This window comes from Plectropomus leopardus, chromosome 9 (assembly GCF_026936395.1).
Source record: "Plectropomus leopardus strain MGB_pleo_1.0 chromosome 9, ASM2693639v1, whole genome shotgun sequence".
Taxonomy (NCBI): domain Eukaryota; kingdom Metazoa; phylum Chordata; class Actinopteri; order Perciformes; family Serranidae; genus Plectropomus; species Plectropomus leopardus.
This window is the reverse complement of record NC_142184.1, coordinates 23,471,665-23,486,391: the sequence shown is the minus strand read 5'-3', so window position 1 is coordinate 23,486,391 and position 14,727 is coordinate 23,471,665. Positions and strand designations below refer to the sequence as shown.

At 39.2% G+C, this 14,727-nt stretch overlaps 1 protein-coding gene across 6 annotated transcripts in view; it reads right to left on the bottom strand.

Moving 5' to 3' along the window:
• Positions 1–14,727, bottom strand: part of chl1a (cell adhesion molecule L1-like a) — a 63,121-nt gene that overhangs the window by 38,807 nt on the left and 9,587 nt on the right. For 4 of the 6 annotated variants that reach the window (XM_088082279.1, XM_088082280.1, XM_088082281.1 and 1 more), the window contains exons 2-5: positions 3,045–3,220; positions 2,587–2,695; positions 2,281–2,447; positions 2,018–2,140 (exon numbers count right to left, since the gene is read on the bottom strand). In XM_088082279.1, the coding sequence (XP_087938405.1) occupies positions 2,018–2,140; positions 2,281–2,447; positions 2,587–2,695; positions 3,045–3,192 (547 nt within the window). In that variant the 5' untranslated portion in view covers positions 3,193–3,220. Of the gene's footprint in view, positions 1–2,017; positions 2,141–2,280; positions 2,448–2,586; positions 2,696–3,044; positions 3,221–6,061; positions 6,213–14,727 lie in introns of those variants that run through there. The other 2 variants (XM_088082278.1, XM_088082283.1) reach the window with 2 other exon arrangements.

Here is a 14,727-nt window from a genome sequence, read left to right as displayed (position 1 = left end):
TGGTTTACATAGAGCCATTATTTAAGTTACGGGTCAGCGACACTTTGTATCACTACTTGGTCAGCCCATTCACAGTACTTAACAGCTTGATTTAAGTCATAGCCTTAAGTCATTGGATGTTAAGTCAATGTTCAAGGTAAACTTATAAAACATGTTCAGTTCTGATTTATGTTTTATGCCGCTAAAAGAAAGTGGAAGATATTTTTTCAGCTAATGCACGTGGACTGCATGCAGAGAGCTATGTTCTGCTATGTTTTCTTTGATGTGGTTGTATTTTTCAAACATCAAAGAATCTTTTATCATTTGTGATGTATCAATGTGACATGTATGTGACAATCCCTAGAAATATCAATGTGTGAAACGAAGACTTGGAGTAAATAAAAAACAAAGATTTTAAACACAATTTTTAAAAAGAATTGTGCTCAAGTGTTTTTATTTACTCTGCTCCATGCCTCTAGGCCCCCCTCCACTTCAGTACCTAAAAACTGTTTTTCTTTCTGACATCAGTCAGGTTTGTTGGAGACGGCTGAGGAGCTCTCAAGGGGTTGGACACAAAACTCAGCCCCTATTGACAAAGCACTTCAGACAGAACTGAGGTGACTTCTTACACAGTAAATCAGTTTCTTTGGCAGTGGTGGGAATAAAGTCGTGGGCCTCAGGTGTGTACTTTTCCTTGACTTTTCTTCTTATTGTCACTGATAACTTCACTGATGGCCAGTGGAAGGTAAGGACAGCCTTGTGACTCTCCCAAAGCACATGGTGTTGCCAGCTACTTGTTTTTTTATTTGTGAGAAACTTGGAAAAGCTGTGACGCTGACAAATCCTCACACTATATCCACACTATCCCACCCGAGAACCATGCATAGCACAATGAAATAGATGCACTGTTGTAGTACTCAAGATTGGTCTTGAGACTTGTGTCTGATTATATGTCAAGATAACAATTGCAGGGGTATCACTAAACTGCCTGTGCAGAAAATGAGTGTTAAATAAAGACGGTAAAGTTGTCTTTTGATTATTTCATTAAGACATTTTCATGGTACACTTATACATGCATACATATATAAAATATGTATGTACACTGCATTTGTTTTCTGTGGTTGTTTTTGGGGGGGGGTTGTGGATCTTTCCCATCAATTTGAGAACTGCCTATTTGTACATTCCATGTGACATGCAATGTGGGACTTGCATTGATATGTTCTTAGTCTTGACTTGATCTCAATTCGTCAAAGTCTTGGTCTAGTATCAGTCTTAATAGACTCTGGACTTGGTCAAATCTTGGTCTCAGTTTAGGCGGTCCTGACTAACATTAATTTGTGATCCTTTACTGGCTGACTGCAGTGGTGGACAAGTGTTTTGCCCCTAGATGTATAGAGGGAACTAGATACAGTGTTGGAGGCAAGGCTCTGTTCATTCCAAAGAAAGTTGCTCAGTGGTGTATAAAATCAATAAAGTTCGACTTTGTGGGTATGAAATTCTCCAGATCTTCCGGATCACTGGTCCCATAGAGCAAGCGCACAAGAGACTTAGCCAGTTACTTCCAGTTTATCCCTCCACTAACTTGAATGGGAATAAAATGATGTAATTATTCTACTTCTAGACTTCTGTAGTGTTATCAGACCAAATGCATAATCCAAAAAGTGAAAGTGAGTAATTTTATATGGTGTCGTGACACTAAAAAAATGTATCCACTGATTTGAAAACATTTTTTTCCAAAGTAAGTCTATGGGAAAAAAATTTTGGGGCCTTATGGCATCATGGACCTACAAGTTGTAATTATATGGTCTGACCACATGTCAAATTGCCTTTAAAGTCCATTGCACTTCCTGGCTGCCTTGATTTACCCCTTCAATCTCCGCACCATCAATGTAACAAAAGTAAAGCACAACTAAAAGTCACGCAGAGGCTTGAACAAGTTGAAGAACATTCAGTGTTTTTTCGTGGGGGGTCAATCAATCAACCGACAAACATATAATTCATATCAAGCACAAGCATAAAGAGTTTGTTCTTGGCATACCAAGAGTCATCCAGTAGATCTGACGTGGGGCCACACCTTCTGGAGGCTTACACTCAAGGGTGATTGGCTCTCCCTCCTTAACAACAAGGGGGAAATTCACCTCCTTCGGGAACTTGGGGACACCTAATACAAAAAGACATTTAACAAAAGGTAAATCTTCCAATGAAAACTTGAAAATGGAAATTCACTTATATGGTGACTTTGAAATGTCTTAATCAGCAATGTGACACAATTGATGAGTTTCTCATGTAATAGTTACTTACTAGGAACTTTCAGTTCAATCTCCTCTGTCATGGCAGTTCCCAGATTGTTAGAAGCGTAGCACCTGTATTTACCCTGATACTGGTCATGGCGCTTGTTGTGAAGCACAAGAGTACCGTCTATGATGTGGGGAGGGATAAAATCTTTGCCATCTTTTGTCCATCTGTATCTGTTGAAACAAAATGTACAGCAGGTTTTCATCAATCAAGCATATACTGAGTGTTATGTGGCACAGATCAAAGCTATAATGTCTTGTTACAATTCATTTTTAGTCAGTTATTATGAGCGATCATGTTGATGTCACTTACTTTGGTGGTGGGTTGCCCCTGGCTTCACACGTGATAGTAATGGTGTAATCAAAAGGAAGGGCAATGATGGGACCAGATGTGTGGTTTATTATGGTTGGAGGCTGCTCCACTATAATATGAACAGTCATACAAACACAAGTGTTAAATTTTAACATTGGTGATTCGATTTCTGATATAAGATCACACTGCAATCCTTTTTACTGCCCAGTATGAAGCTGAGAAGCCAGTAATAAAGCAAAACTGTGTGCCAACAACACGATAATCTGGAAAATTGTAAAACAGACAAAAGAAATCACAGGTGCCAAATAAAGCAACCACTTAAATAAAGAAATAGGATAATTAAGATTTTGTCTTCCAATCAAATGTCAATCAAACCTTGTAAACCAGCTTCATCTTTACTGGAGGTTAAGTACTGATTATGTAAGATTTACCTTAATCAGTGTCATGAGTGTCATTACCTTCCAGAGGGATGTCCAGGCCTGTGGCTCTGGAGGTCAAGGCCAAAAGCAGAACAAGCTGCAGGCTCCCCACCAACCTCATCACCCTCCACTGGTTAATGAAGACCATATAGATCAGGAGAATGTGTTGATGCAGAACAACTGGCATCACTTGGGATTTGTAAGGCACAGAGGACCTGGAGGAGTCAGAATGAGATTTTGTTTTAAACTACAATTACCACCTCACAGCTGTATGCCTCCTTACACCAGTCACGTTGCAGTTACAGTTCACATCCATGTCTGTCCAGACTCTTATGTAGCCGTGATGGTTGACAGTGCTTCAAACATGGATGTTGCTGCAAAGAAAGTACAAATTCTAAAACTTGGATCCTTCAAACAAAGATCTATACAATCAGCACAGTTTCAGGTGGACACCCAAGATTATAGTCACCAATTCAGTATCTGACAAAATGTCTTCCTTTCAGTCATGGTGTTGAGTAATGGCCAGAATAGTGTTTTTGCAGAACCATATAATGTCATATTGAACTTTCACCTTTTGTAAATAAAATGTCATCACTCCACCAGTTTATCCTACATTTGTGCAAAATTGTGTCATAATTAGTACATGAATTCTTGATTTATGGTCAAAAACATGTTTTGTGAGGTCACAGTGACCTTTGACCACCAAACCCTAATCAGTTAATGCTTGATTCTTGGATGTTTGTGCTAATTCTAAAGAAATTTCTTCGAGGAGTTCTTGAAATACCTGGTTCATGAGAATGCCATGGACAGACAACCCAACACATAATGCCTCCAGCCACGGCTATCACCGGTGCAGAGGCATAAAAATAAAGGTCATAAATCAACTAATTTGACTTGAGGAAACTGACCAAGAATTGCAAAACAAGAGCCACGGGCATCTGCTCTAATCAGACAGAAGCAGCGGTGGATAGGAGGGAGGTTTGTTTTACTCTAAATTGGCTGTGAATAATCAAAGTTAGGTAGCATTGTTGAAAACAGCCCACTTTATAACATGGCTGACTGCCAAGAAAAAGTTAAGAAAACCAGAAGGCAAGCACACAAACACAATATGACAACATAAAACCTGTCAAACCCATTTACTTCACAGAGGGCTTTTTGGTCCAATAATCCAAATTACATACATTTAAGATCCCCTCTGTTACATTTTTTTATATTTTCCTTTCAGATATGCTGTGCCTCAGGGTGAGAAAAATGTTCTTCATGATGTTTTGCAAGTGATTGTAGATTTTCTAAAGGGCATTTATTGAATGGATTTTAAGTCTTAGAACTCAAAGGCAGAATAGTCACAGGGAGTAGTAGAGAGCGATCAACAAAATTATTTCTAATTACATATTTAAAATACTTAATTTTTAGTTCATTAGAATAATCTAGGCAGTTTGTTCAGCAGTTTGCACAATGAATATCTTATATTTTTCATGTATAAAAAAGAGAAACTTAAAGTTCTGCAACAAGTTGTGAGAATTTGTGCTTAATGTATGCAAAATGCCCCACTAAGGACAGAAGCCATTTAGCGATAGTTGTCGCTCATTGTTGCGATGTCGTAGCACAACACAGCACAGCACTTGTCTGCAGATTACCCTTTGAACTGTAAAGCCTGGCTGGTGGCATCGCATGGCATGCTTACAGTAAACCCAACTGGCACAAAGCCGCTGTCTGCGACGATCGCTAGATCCAAGATGGCAGACTATAAATTGGTCTAAGCCTGTCAGTATTTCACAGCTTAGTTCTCACAGTGCTGAGACTGTGGCAGAAGCACTGGCAATGCCAAATGGGTTCACCCTCCAGCTAATCCTGCTATCAGGAGAATGAAGGCGGGGAGCTCCGGCAGTCATACAGTACGCTGCTTAACAATGACTGAGTGCTACTCAGGGTTCTTCTAAGGACGCAAAGCTGCATGTGTTGTCCCTGCTTAGTGAGAAAGGTTAATGTGGTAATTGTTATAGACTAGATGCAGAATTAAGCTGCTTGAATTTAGAATCAATTAAACAAATTGAGAGATTGTGGTAGAGTATTATTTGCAATAAGGACTTTTTGAGATTATCTTCTAACAGACAGAATAGTAAACAAAGCTGACGAGATGTTTGTTCCAGTGGAGTAAACATACATTTTCATGTTGTAATAAAGCTGTAAGCCTCTCTCTTTCTCAGGCTATTGCAATTGTATAATTTAATTCACAAACAGAGGCACACATACACTCCCTCACGTGCACGACTGCACACACAAATACAGCTTTGCATTCAAGACCACCTACAGCACTGCTGCACAAGTAAAAACTTAAGTGGCAGTATTGTGATTTAAATCACAGGCAGAAAACCACATCAGCCCAGCAGAGCATACTTGTTAAGGTGGCAGGCCCACAGTCCACCAGTGACATGAGAAGTGGGACCTTTTATCCAGATTTGTGTTGATCCTGGCAACACGACAACAACCAACAGGCAACTTTCATTCATGCACAGCAAATCCACTGCCTAATGCACACCCGAGGAACTTGTGTGTCAGGCAGATTACTAACTTTCATAGACACGTGGTAATCTGTAAACCTTACACTTTAATGACAACTCAAACAAAGCTGACAGACCGTTTAAAAGCCAAAATCTTTAGAGCGTGAAAAATGGGGTGGAGTCCCTATATAAACAGATAACAAAGCATTTGTTTTGGGAGCAGAGGGATCTGTTACCTGAACACATGGCAGATCATAGCCAGAAATCCGCAGGGATTGTGTTTCCTAAACCAATAGTTGGCCAGAGCACTAAGAGTGTGACTACTACATGACTAATCCTTGCCAACACTGTATACAATGACCCCCTCCCTTTCTGTAAACTCGAACTTAGTTCAACCTCCCTCATAAAACTACAGACTATGAATGTGTAGCCGCAAATCAAGACTGAAAAGTTATGCAGAAATTATCTGTACATGCATTTTTCTACTCATATAGATAAGACAGTTAGTACAGGAAGGGACTGATGTTAGCAAACTTTTCATGAAGTTATACTCACTGGTTTTTGAGTCATTCTACATCTTAAGTCCACCTCTAGCAGAGGGCCCAAGGCAGCCGCACTACAAGTCCATAAAAAAAAGTATGGGACAGGACCATCAAGGGATCATTCCAACAACTCTCTCTGAACCAACATCTCTGACATGTCCTTCCTCCTCAACCTCACGTTGTTCCTCCCCCACAGGGGCGGGCACGCCTCCCTGCCCGCCCCTCCACTCAAGCAGCTAAAGGAGCGACAGCAGACTCACTGAAGTGACATATGTCGCCAAAGCCTCTCACTTGGCAAAGAGGCTCTCTAAGCCTGTGACAATGACTAGGACAAAGCCTGCACTGCAGGGCTACTCAGTAAGCATTAAAGAATGGGTGGAGAGGAAGTACAGGCATATCTCCCCTTCTCTTTCTCTCATTATCTCTCTCTTTTTTCCAGGATCCCTCCATTTTGCCTTTCACAAACTATACACGCCCATTTACACCCAGCTCCTTCTCAATGATTTTAATGCAATGTGTCTTAGCTCCATTGAAAAGAAAAGGGAGTCATATTCTCTCAGTGGACCAGAGGCTTTGTGTATTTTCATCTCCTTGCATTGCTCTAGGGTATTGAAAGATGGAGGCACGGGAGAACATGCCTGAAATAGACATAATGTTGTTGATAGCAGGCTACTAGGATCTTTATGATTTTATTTTTTTCCATTTTTTTTCTTATACAGATTTTATCAAGCCAGCACAGTGATACGTAAAAAGATAATTCACTTGAATATATACATTTGTCTTGCAACCATTCAAACAACTTAAATATCCCTTTTATGCGGAGGTGTCTGGATGTTATCCGCAATACAGGTGGCTCAACAGACACAGTTCAGAGTTTAGAGTTTTTTTCCAGATTTGCATTGTATTTAAGAATAATGGGGATTTGATCTATAACATTGTTTTGACTTAATGGAGACATAAATACCATACTATCAGGGTAAGCAATGCACACACAGCCCTGCAGGGTCATCCAACCTGCGAGAAAAGAGAGTTGACATTCACAGCCAAACGAATTAAAGCCCGAAATTAGGAAGTGCAAGCTCTTTACCCTGAGATGAACTATTCTAAAGTGGAGAAGGTTTGGAGGAAAGCTTTGGTGAGCAGCTCTACAGGTAAAATGAGCTTACCTGCATGACTCTGCTGAATAAAAAAAAAAAATGTCTTCCATAAGCCAATTTGATTTTGTGTTTATTTGCAGATAAATAAACTGACATTACCTAGGAGACCATACTTTTTATTCTGCCTTAAATTTATAAATTAGTCACGGATTCCGACTTGCCTGCAATTAACTTAAGTCATTGTCAGTTCAGAACGGCTGGCCATAATTATACAGTCCATTTTAGACAGTGTCATCACTTCAAAATAATCCTTTTCCATGTGTCAGAGAGCATGGCTTCTGTAAATATTGAGAAACAAACCTTCAAGACACAGCTTAACGGACTTGCATGTTCACTCAAGGCTTGGCATGCTATGTAGACATGGGAGCATGTGCACAAAGGATTAATGTAAATCAAAAGACAATAGCTGCACTGTGGTCAAACAGACTCTGGTCTGGTCTAAGTAAATATAGAGACACCTGGCTGTATGTTGTGGAAACAAAAAGGAAAGGAGACTGAATATACTACAGAACAGATCGATGATAAAGGTTCAGTATGCAGTTCTGGAGAAAGAAAGTTGGTTGGTGAGTCTCATTCGTAGGTTGAAAAATACCAAAGTTTGAGGTTAGTGGTTCAATGCGACTATCAAACCACGGTCATCTGTATTTGGCAACCCAAGAATGAGACTCACCAATCAACGATCTTTCTTCAAAATTACATAAATAATCTTGTGTAATATATATTTTACAATATAATACAGAATGTTAAGTCACATATTTCAAGAGCCGAAATAATTTGTCACTTAATCAGTAATTAGTTAATCAACAGAAGACTAATCTGCAGCTTTGCTGATAATCGATTGATCTCATCCTCAACTGCCTTTGGAAACAGAATATTTGGGGGCTTTGGACTGTTGGTCAGACAAAATGGGACATTTAAACACATCTCCTTTTACACAGGAAAACTGTGATGAACTGTTTTTGCTACTTTTGTCACTTTATCAATTAAACAACTAATTAATGAATTGAGAAAATGATGGCTGCAGCTGTATCAATGATGACACTTTCTCTTTTCTGTGTGTGTGTGTTTGTGTGAAATAAGACAGCTCAATTTTGTGTGGAATTTAGATTTTGTGAAGTTTTGTCCTTAAAAAAGTTTTATGTTTAGCCTTTCATTTTTTTTTTGTTGTGGAAATTATTACAAAAAAAATGCTGAACAAACATAAAATAATGTTTAAACTAGAATACAGTTCACTACATGAACAGGAGCAGACTCACCCACCCAACGGTCAGAGGTCCACTTACTGACATTGTCATACTACCTTGGACAATACCAAATATTTGCAATTAAATGTGTATTAAAATACACATACAAAATACGTGTATTAACATATTTTAGATTCAAAGTATCATTGGTCTAAATATGACTCACAGCTGACTGACACTCACACAAGTGCGTAAACAAATGAGAATGAGCAGGACTATGCCAAATGTTTTCAGGGTCTCTACTCATGACCCATTTCATTGTGCTGGTGAAATTAGCGTGAATGTTAAAACAAACGAGAGACGACATCATTTGTGAATTCCGACTTCACGTCTCCATTGGCATCTCAATCCCCTGTGGTGACTAACTGAATAGGTTGCCCTGCCCCGCGCTTTTGTCACAATGCATTTCCTCCCCAACAGTCCTTGCCTCTGGTGCTTTCTGATAATTACAAGTCTTTTTCTTCTGTCTTTATGCACAGCTACAAATGCATAGCAATTTCAAAATACCTTCCAAACAAACTTGCGAAAAGCTTGACACACTGCATCATGAGATGACTGGGTTAAAATATCTGTAAACATAAGTGTGCATGTAATGAGTATAATTAAAGAGAGGGCAGAAGGTCAGCAGGCACACCTACTGTAAGTATGTACTGTAAATCTATTAAAACGGCAGCCACGGTTGTGACCCATTCATCACTCTCTTACACTGTCTGAAATCACAATAGAAAAGATGTCAGCGAGTGTTAACTGACACAACACCATGTGTAGACACTTAACACAAGCAGACATACGACTGCAGACAAGAAAGACACACATCGTGACAAGCTTTGCTGTCAACGCAAACAATGACAGCAATGATTGAGGAGGTTTCAGACACCCATAAAAATCTGCTGGGACTGACAGAGAGAAAGCCAGCCCTCAGACAAACTCTATACATAAACAAATACTAGAGTGCTTTTGCAAAAAAAAAACCCAAAAAACATCTCTCTGCTTTTTTTTTTTTAAAGGAGGCTACACATAGTTCAGGACACTTAAGGTCTTATTCTTGAAATCCAGGATGTAATAGTAAAGAATGTTTAGTTAAGCAAATTTTCTAGCTGCCTCAGGAAAACTTTCATGCATGTGTTCACGCTGCTGAGCTTTTCAGTAAAAACTATTATACTGATCTACTGAAACCCCAAAACCACATGCAAAAGAATCAGGGCTTTTAGAAGCTTGTTTCTGAATATTCTGCACCTGACTGGTTTCTATGTGTATTTCTGGTACATCTGACGTGGTTACCATCTTTGCTACATGTTGCTATGTGAGTGACAGATCTCTGTAGACGCTGAGTGATTACCTTTTGTGAGTCTAATACATCTCTTCATCTACGCTCATTATCTAGGCTTCTTGAAAAATACTCTTTGATTTACAGCTTTTCTGTGGATGATAGAAGTCTCACTTATTGTAATCATATTTGCACATATTAAAACAACAGTTGTACTACACTAATTCCAAAAAGTCTTGTAGTGCTATCTATATCTGAATGATGATATCAAATAAACTGTAAAGTAGCCTCCTAATTTAGGACAGTAATCAATTCTTTCGGTTTTGTCTAGACCAATGAGGAGAGAAAACATTCGCCTTTCAAGTGAAGTGAGGTTTTAAAAATGCAGTATAGCCTAACTGACATACCATGTGGGCTTAACAGCCATAGCTGAATTTTTCTCTAAACAAATCAAGGTCTTAAGCTGGTCAAGGTCATAAATAACAACAAGTAACCTTACCTGGAAGGTCAGTGCATCCTCATAATTACCTAATGGTGCAGTAACGTGTGCCGTGTCTCTGTTTGAGTCCCTCGAGCATTTCAACAAGCTTGTAATCATGTATGCCTGGAATTCACACAAACAACTCCACACACATCCACATTGAACCCGTGCTTCCTGTATTATGTTAAGCTCTACACTTTTACATGGTATACAAGCAAAACAGGTTTAAGGCCAAAGCGTGTGCAGCTCATATTTCAAAACCTTGAAACACTCAAAAACAAAAACAAAGCATGTCACGTTTACCCTGCTATAACTTTTATTTCACACTCCGTTGGCATATATATGATGTTTTTAACCTAGACACACACTTATACTGATACACTATTTGCTTCTGATTAATCTCTGCATATCACATAGGTTTTGAGGTCATTAAGACATGCTCATTCAGCTTTTACCACTAACGTCAGAACAGTGTTTTTTTCCCCCGACCATTCTTTAAATGTAACCAAATGTTACTTTTACAGAGCACATATGTTGTGTGGAAATTTTTGGAGGTCTGTTGCTCATTTGGTGCCACCAGATTTTTTACGTGGGGTTGTATGAGGTATTTATTCACAGTCAGTCAGTGTATTACACAGTTGATGTCAGTTGGCATGCCTTTAATTTGGAGAAGCAGGTATGGGTAGCACCTTTGTGCTGCTGTGGACAGGGGCAGCAGCGAAAACATAATTTTGCCAGCTAATAAAAATCCATAACAGTTTAGGTGTGTATCTTATTGAGAACATTTTTCGCTGTTTACCTTGCACCAAAGTCGCACAATAACACTAATTAACTAACTGATCTAGAAAGTGATAGACCAACAGCTCCCATGTTCTTCGAGGTAAAATTATGGTGTTTGTCAATGGAGTCTGGCAGTTTTGAAGAGTGTATAGATGGATATAATGGCTTCAGTTCAGAAAGGGCTGTCTGACGGCAAGTTAAAGTACTGGAAATATTCCAGATACAATGTACACTTAAACTGATGATGATTTTTTTTGGGTGGGACTTTTTTTTAAGGTGGCTGAAATACATTTTGCTTCTGCCCCCGTCCACAGCAGTACATTGCTTAGCTTTCGCGGCAGTACGCCAGCTTCTTATTAATTAGGACCATCTGACTGACCTCTACTGAATGCTATACACTTACTATGAATAAGTACCTCACACTTCCCTAGCCACTTAAAAAAAAACCCTAACTATCCCTTTAAGTACTTCCTGCGCTGGCACACAGCCCTTTGTCGAATGACATGTGAAGTGTTGCCTCTATAAACAGGAGTCAGCCTGGCACGCAAACAGTCTGCACGCTCTTATAACCTTAAATACCTGATACCAAAACACAGACCTATAAGGTTGGGCATTTCCTGCACAAACCCATTTTCTCTCCTCTACTCCTTTTGCTTTTGTGGAAGAATATTTCCCCCTCACTGAAAATGTGGAGATATGATAATGAATTATTGCAAAAACAGAATTTCCATTAAAACAAGTTACAACAACAACAACAAGAATGTTGAGTGACACAAGCTAGGAAACAACATGAATCACTATAGAAACACGTCCCTCACAGAAGTGATGAGTAACAAAGGGCGGCATTCAGGGGCTTAATCAGTTTGCCACAGCAAGCAGCAGAGAGAGAGAGAGACAGTGTGGAGACAAACAGTCAAACTCAGCTTCCTCCTTTCAAACACTGAGGCCACATGAAGACCTCTTCACACCTTCCTTCATGCTGACACATTGTTCATCTCTGTTGCAGAGCGCCAGATAAGGGAGCAGTGCTGTGCTCTATGGCCTGAACTAAGCTAGTAATTAGTTTATGGGATAATCTTGAAGGCCTAAAGTGGCATTTAGTTGGGTTGGTTAAGTCTTTTTTAAGAAGTCCAGAAAAAAGAAGAAATTTTGCATCAAGGCCACTATTTGTATATGTTCAGTCCTTTAGTATTTTGACCTAAGATAAATTTGCAAAAGTTTGTCTTAAAAGAAAAAACATTTTAGAGGATGAAAGTGCTGTGTTTATAAATTTAACTGTTAATAATGACAGGTATAATGGAATAATAACTTACTAATAACCACAATATTTTATTTTACAGTGGCAATGTATTAAAAATCGTCAGTTAGTTTAGGTCTCATAAAAGGTCCCAGTACTTCTTACGTTTTAAATTTTGGTAGTGGGGAGACTATTCTTCTTGCATACACAATAAGGACTATGTCTTTAATTTTCTTTAACAATTATTTTTGTGTCTTTCGTTGCTCATGACAGAGGACCCATGAATACAGTGCTGTCACTGTGTGTGTCTATTTATGAGCAGGATTAGCACCACTGACATAAAACGCTACAAGTGAGAATTCAGTTTTTTGAGACAATACATTCCTCACAGACAACTTGAAATGTGCCGGAACTTGTGTACATAATTATTACCAGCTGAGACAATGTCGCAACGGCTGCTATTGTCACCTTGTAAGCTCATGTGTGCTTATGTATGTCATCATGGCAAAACGTGGTCCACGAGACTCCTATTGTAGCAGGAAGTACCACAGAAATAATTTTGAGAATTTTCCCAGGTGTTTATGTCTGTCTGCCTGTCTGTCTATTTGTGGACAAATTTTGTCACTGTGATACTGTAATTGTGCAAGATGCAGTCCAAAACTTCACAAGTATGTAGTTCAGGTCAACATGAAGGCTGGTGTTCTACTGGGGTGCCCAGAAGCTCACCTGGTAGAGCGGGCAACCCATGTACAAAGGCTGTGTCCTTGCCACAGCTGCCACAGATTCAGTTTCAAAATTGGCCCAAAAGCCAATACACAATCTTAAAAAAAAAAAAAAAAAAAAAGAGAGAGTAGTAAGAATGGCCGTATCAAAGTTATCATTTCTGGTCTCTAGTTTTTATACTTTATTCATTTAACTTTTTGTTTAATGGATAAAGTGGGATGTGATGGTTCTGCTTTTCTTATGAAGCTCCATTTGTGTCTGAGTATATAAGGAAATTTGTATGCATTTATTAATCAAATAACTGCTCTCCAGCTATTGGTTTAGCTATAGCAAAATATAACAATTAACTCAGGTTTGGCAAATGGATGAGCTGACCATCCTGATTTAAAAGCCCCAACTCCCCACCCCATCCATCCGTCTGTCCATCCACACCAACATGAGCTGCATGTTGCCGGTGGTGATAATGGCATGTCTAAAAAGTAACAATTTGGATTAATCTAGATTAGCTGCAGGCTACCAGATGGGCAAAATAGTATATTTTTTAGCAACCAAGTTTGTCACGGCCATCGTAAAGATTTGCCATCATCACAATCATTGATCAGACTCTGCTCACATCTCCTGGGCTGACTGCCAATTCTCTTTTTCTTTAATTCACTGGTGCATAAATATGATGGGTCACGGCAGATGGATCAAAAAGTGACAAAGCAGTGTACCAAGTAAGTTATTAGTAACTTTCAGAAACACCATGGTAATAATTCACCTGTCCTCCCCCCTTTCTGTCACTCACCGTCTAAAACACACACATCCCCCCCGAAAACAAAAAATCCACCATGCATCACAATCTTTCATTGTGCCAATAAGCTAGACATCACCCAACCCTACAATCAACAGTACGTCCACCCATTACAAATTCTTTTGTCCATATGTAATGGCAGTACATTTTCTGTTTCCAGTTGAGACAAATGACTGTGAATACACTTGTTGACACATTTAACTCCTCTCATCTCACTACTCTTCTCATTGGTGAACTGACAATAACAGCCACCCATGAAGCTTCAGAGACTTCCATGTACATAGTGACAAGTTGTGATAAATGCCATTTCATGTTGTTTAGAAATAACAGCTGTTGTTCGATCCTGGGGATTAGCCGTCATCTCCAAAGGGCTCAAACACAGAAAGTAGTGAAGCCTCACCTCAGGGCGAGACCTGTCTGGTCTTGTAGCAAGCACACACCATTGTTAACACTCTCACTCTCCCACATGTCCGCTCCCACCCTTCCCGTTTAACACCAAACATACAGTTTGTGAGCGTCATTACTCAAGCTTTAGGCAGACTAAAAGACAAGAAAAAAAGGAAGGAGTGATTTTCCTGTCACTTTGAAAAAAACCACATTCAGGTCTTTCTTCAAAGGGCTCGCACCTGCGGCTTAGTTTCTTCTCAAACAAGACAGAAAAGGATGAGCTGTAATATTTCTACCTTAACATCTGTTTGTCTGGATGAAGAGAGTCTGAGCCAAGACATCAATCCCATAAGTGTGTGGGACATTAAGAAGTATTATGCATAATCTGTGCAGATTAAAAAATATGATTCCTGGCATATGGGGCAATAATGATACACAGTCAAATGCATGATAGCTTTCTAGAAAATACAAATAAAAACTCAAATATTTCTGAAGCGGCAGCAGTTAATTGATGAAGTTCTCTAAATTAGCTACATGCCTGTGGGAGAAAAAAAATCAGCAGAGGCAATTTATCTGGCATGGTAGCTGCTGCATTTACAGAATCATCACA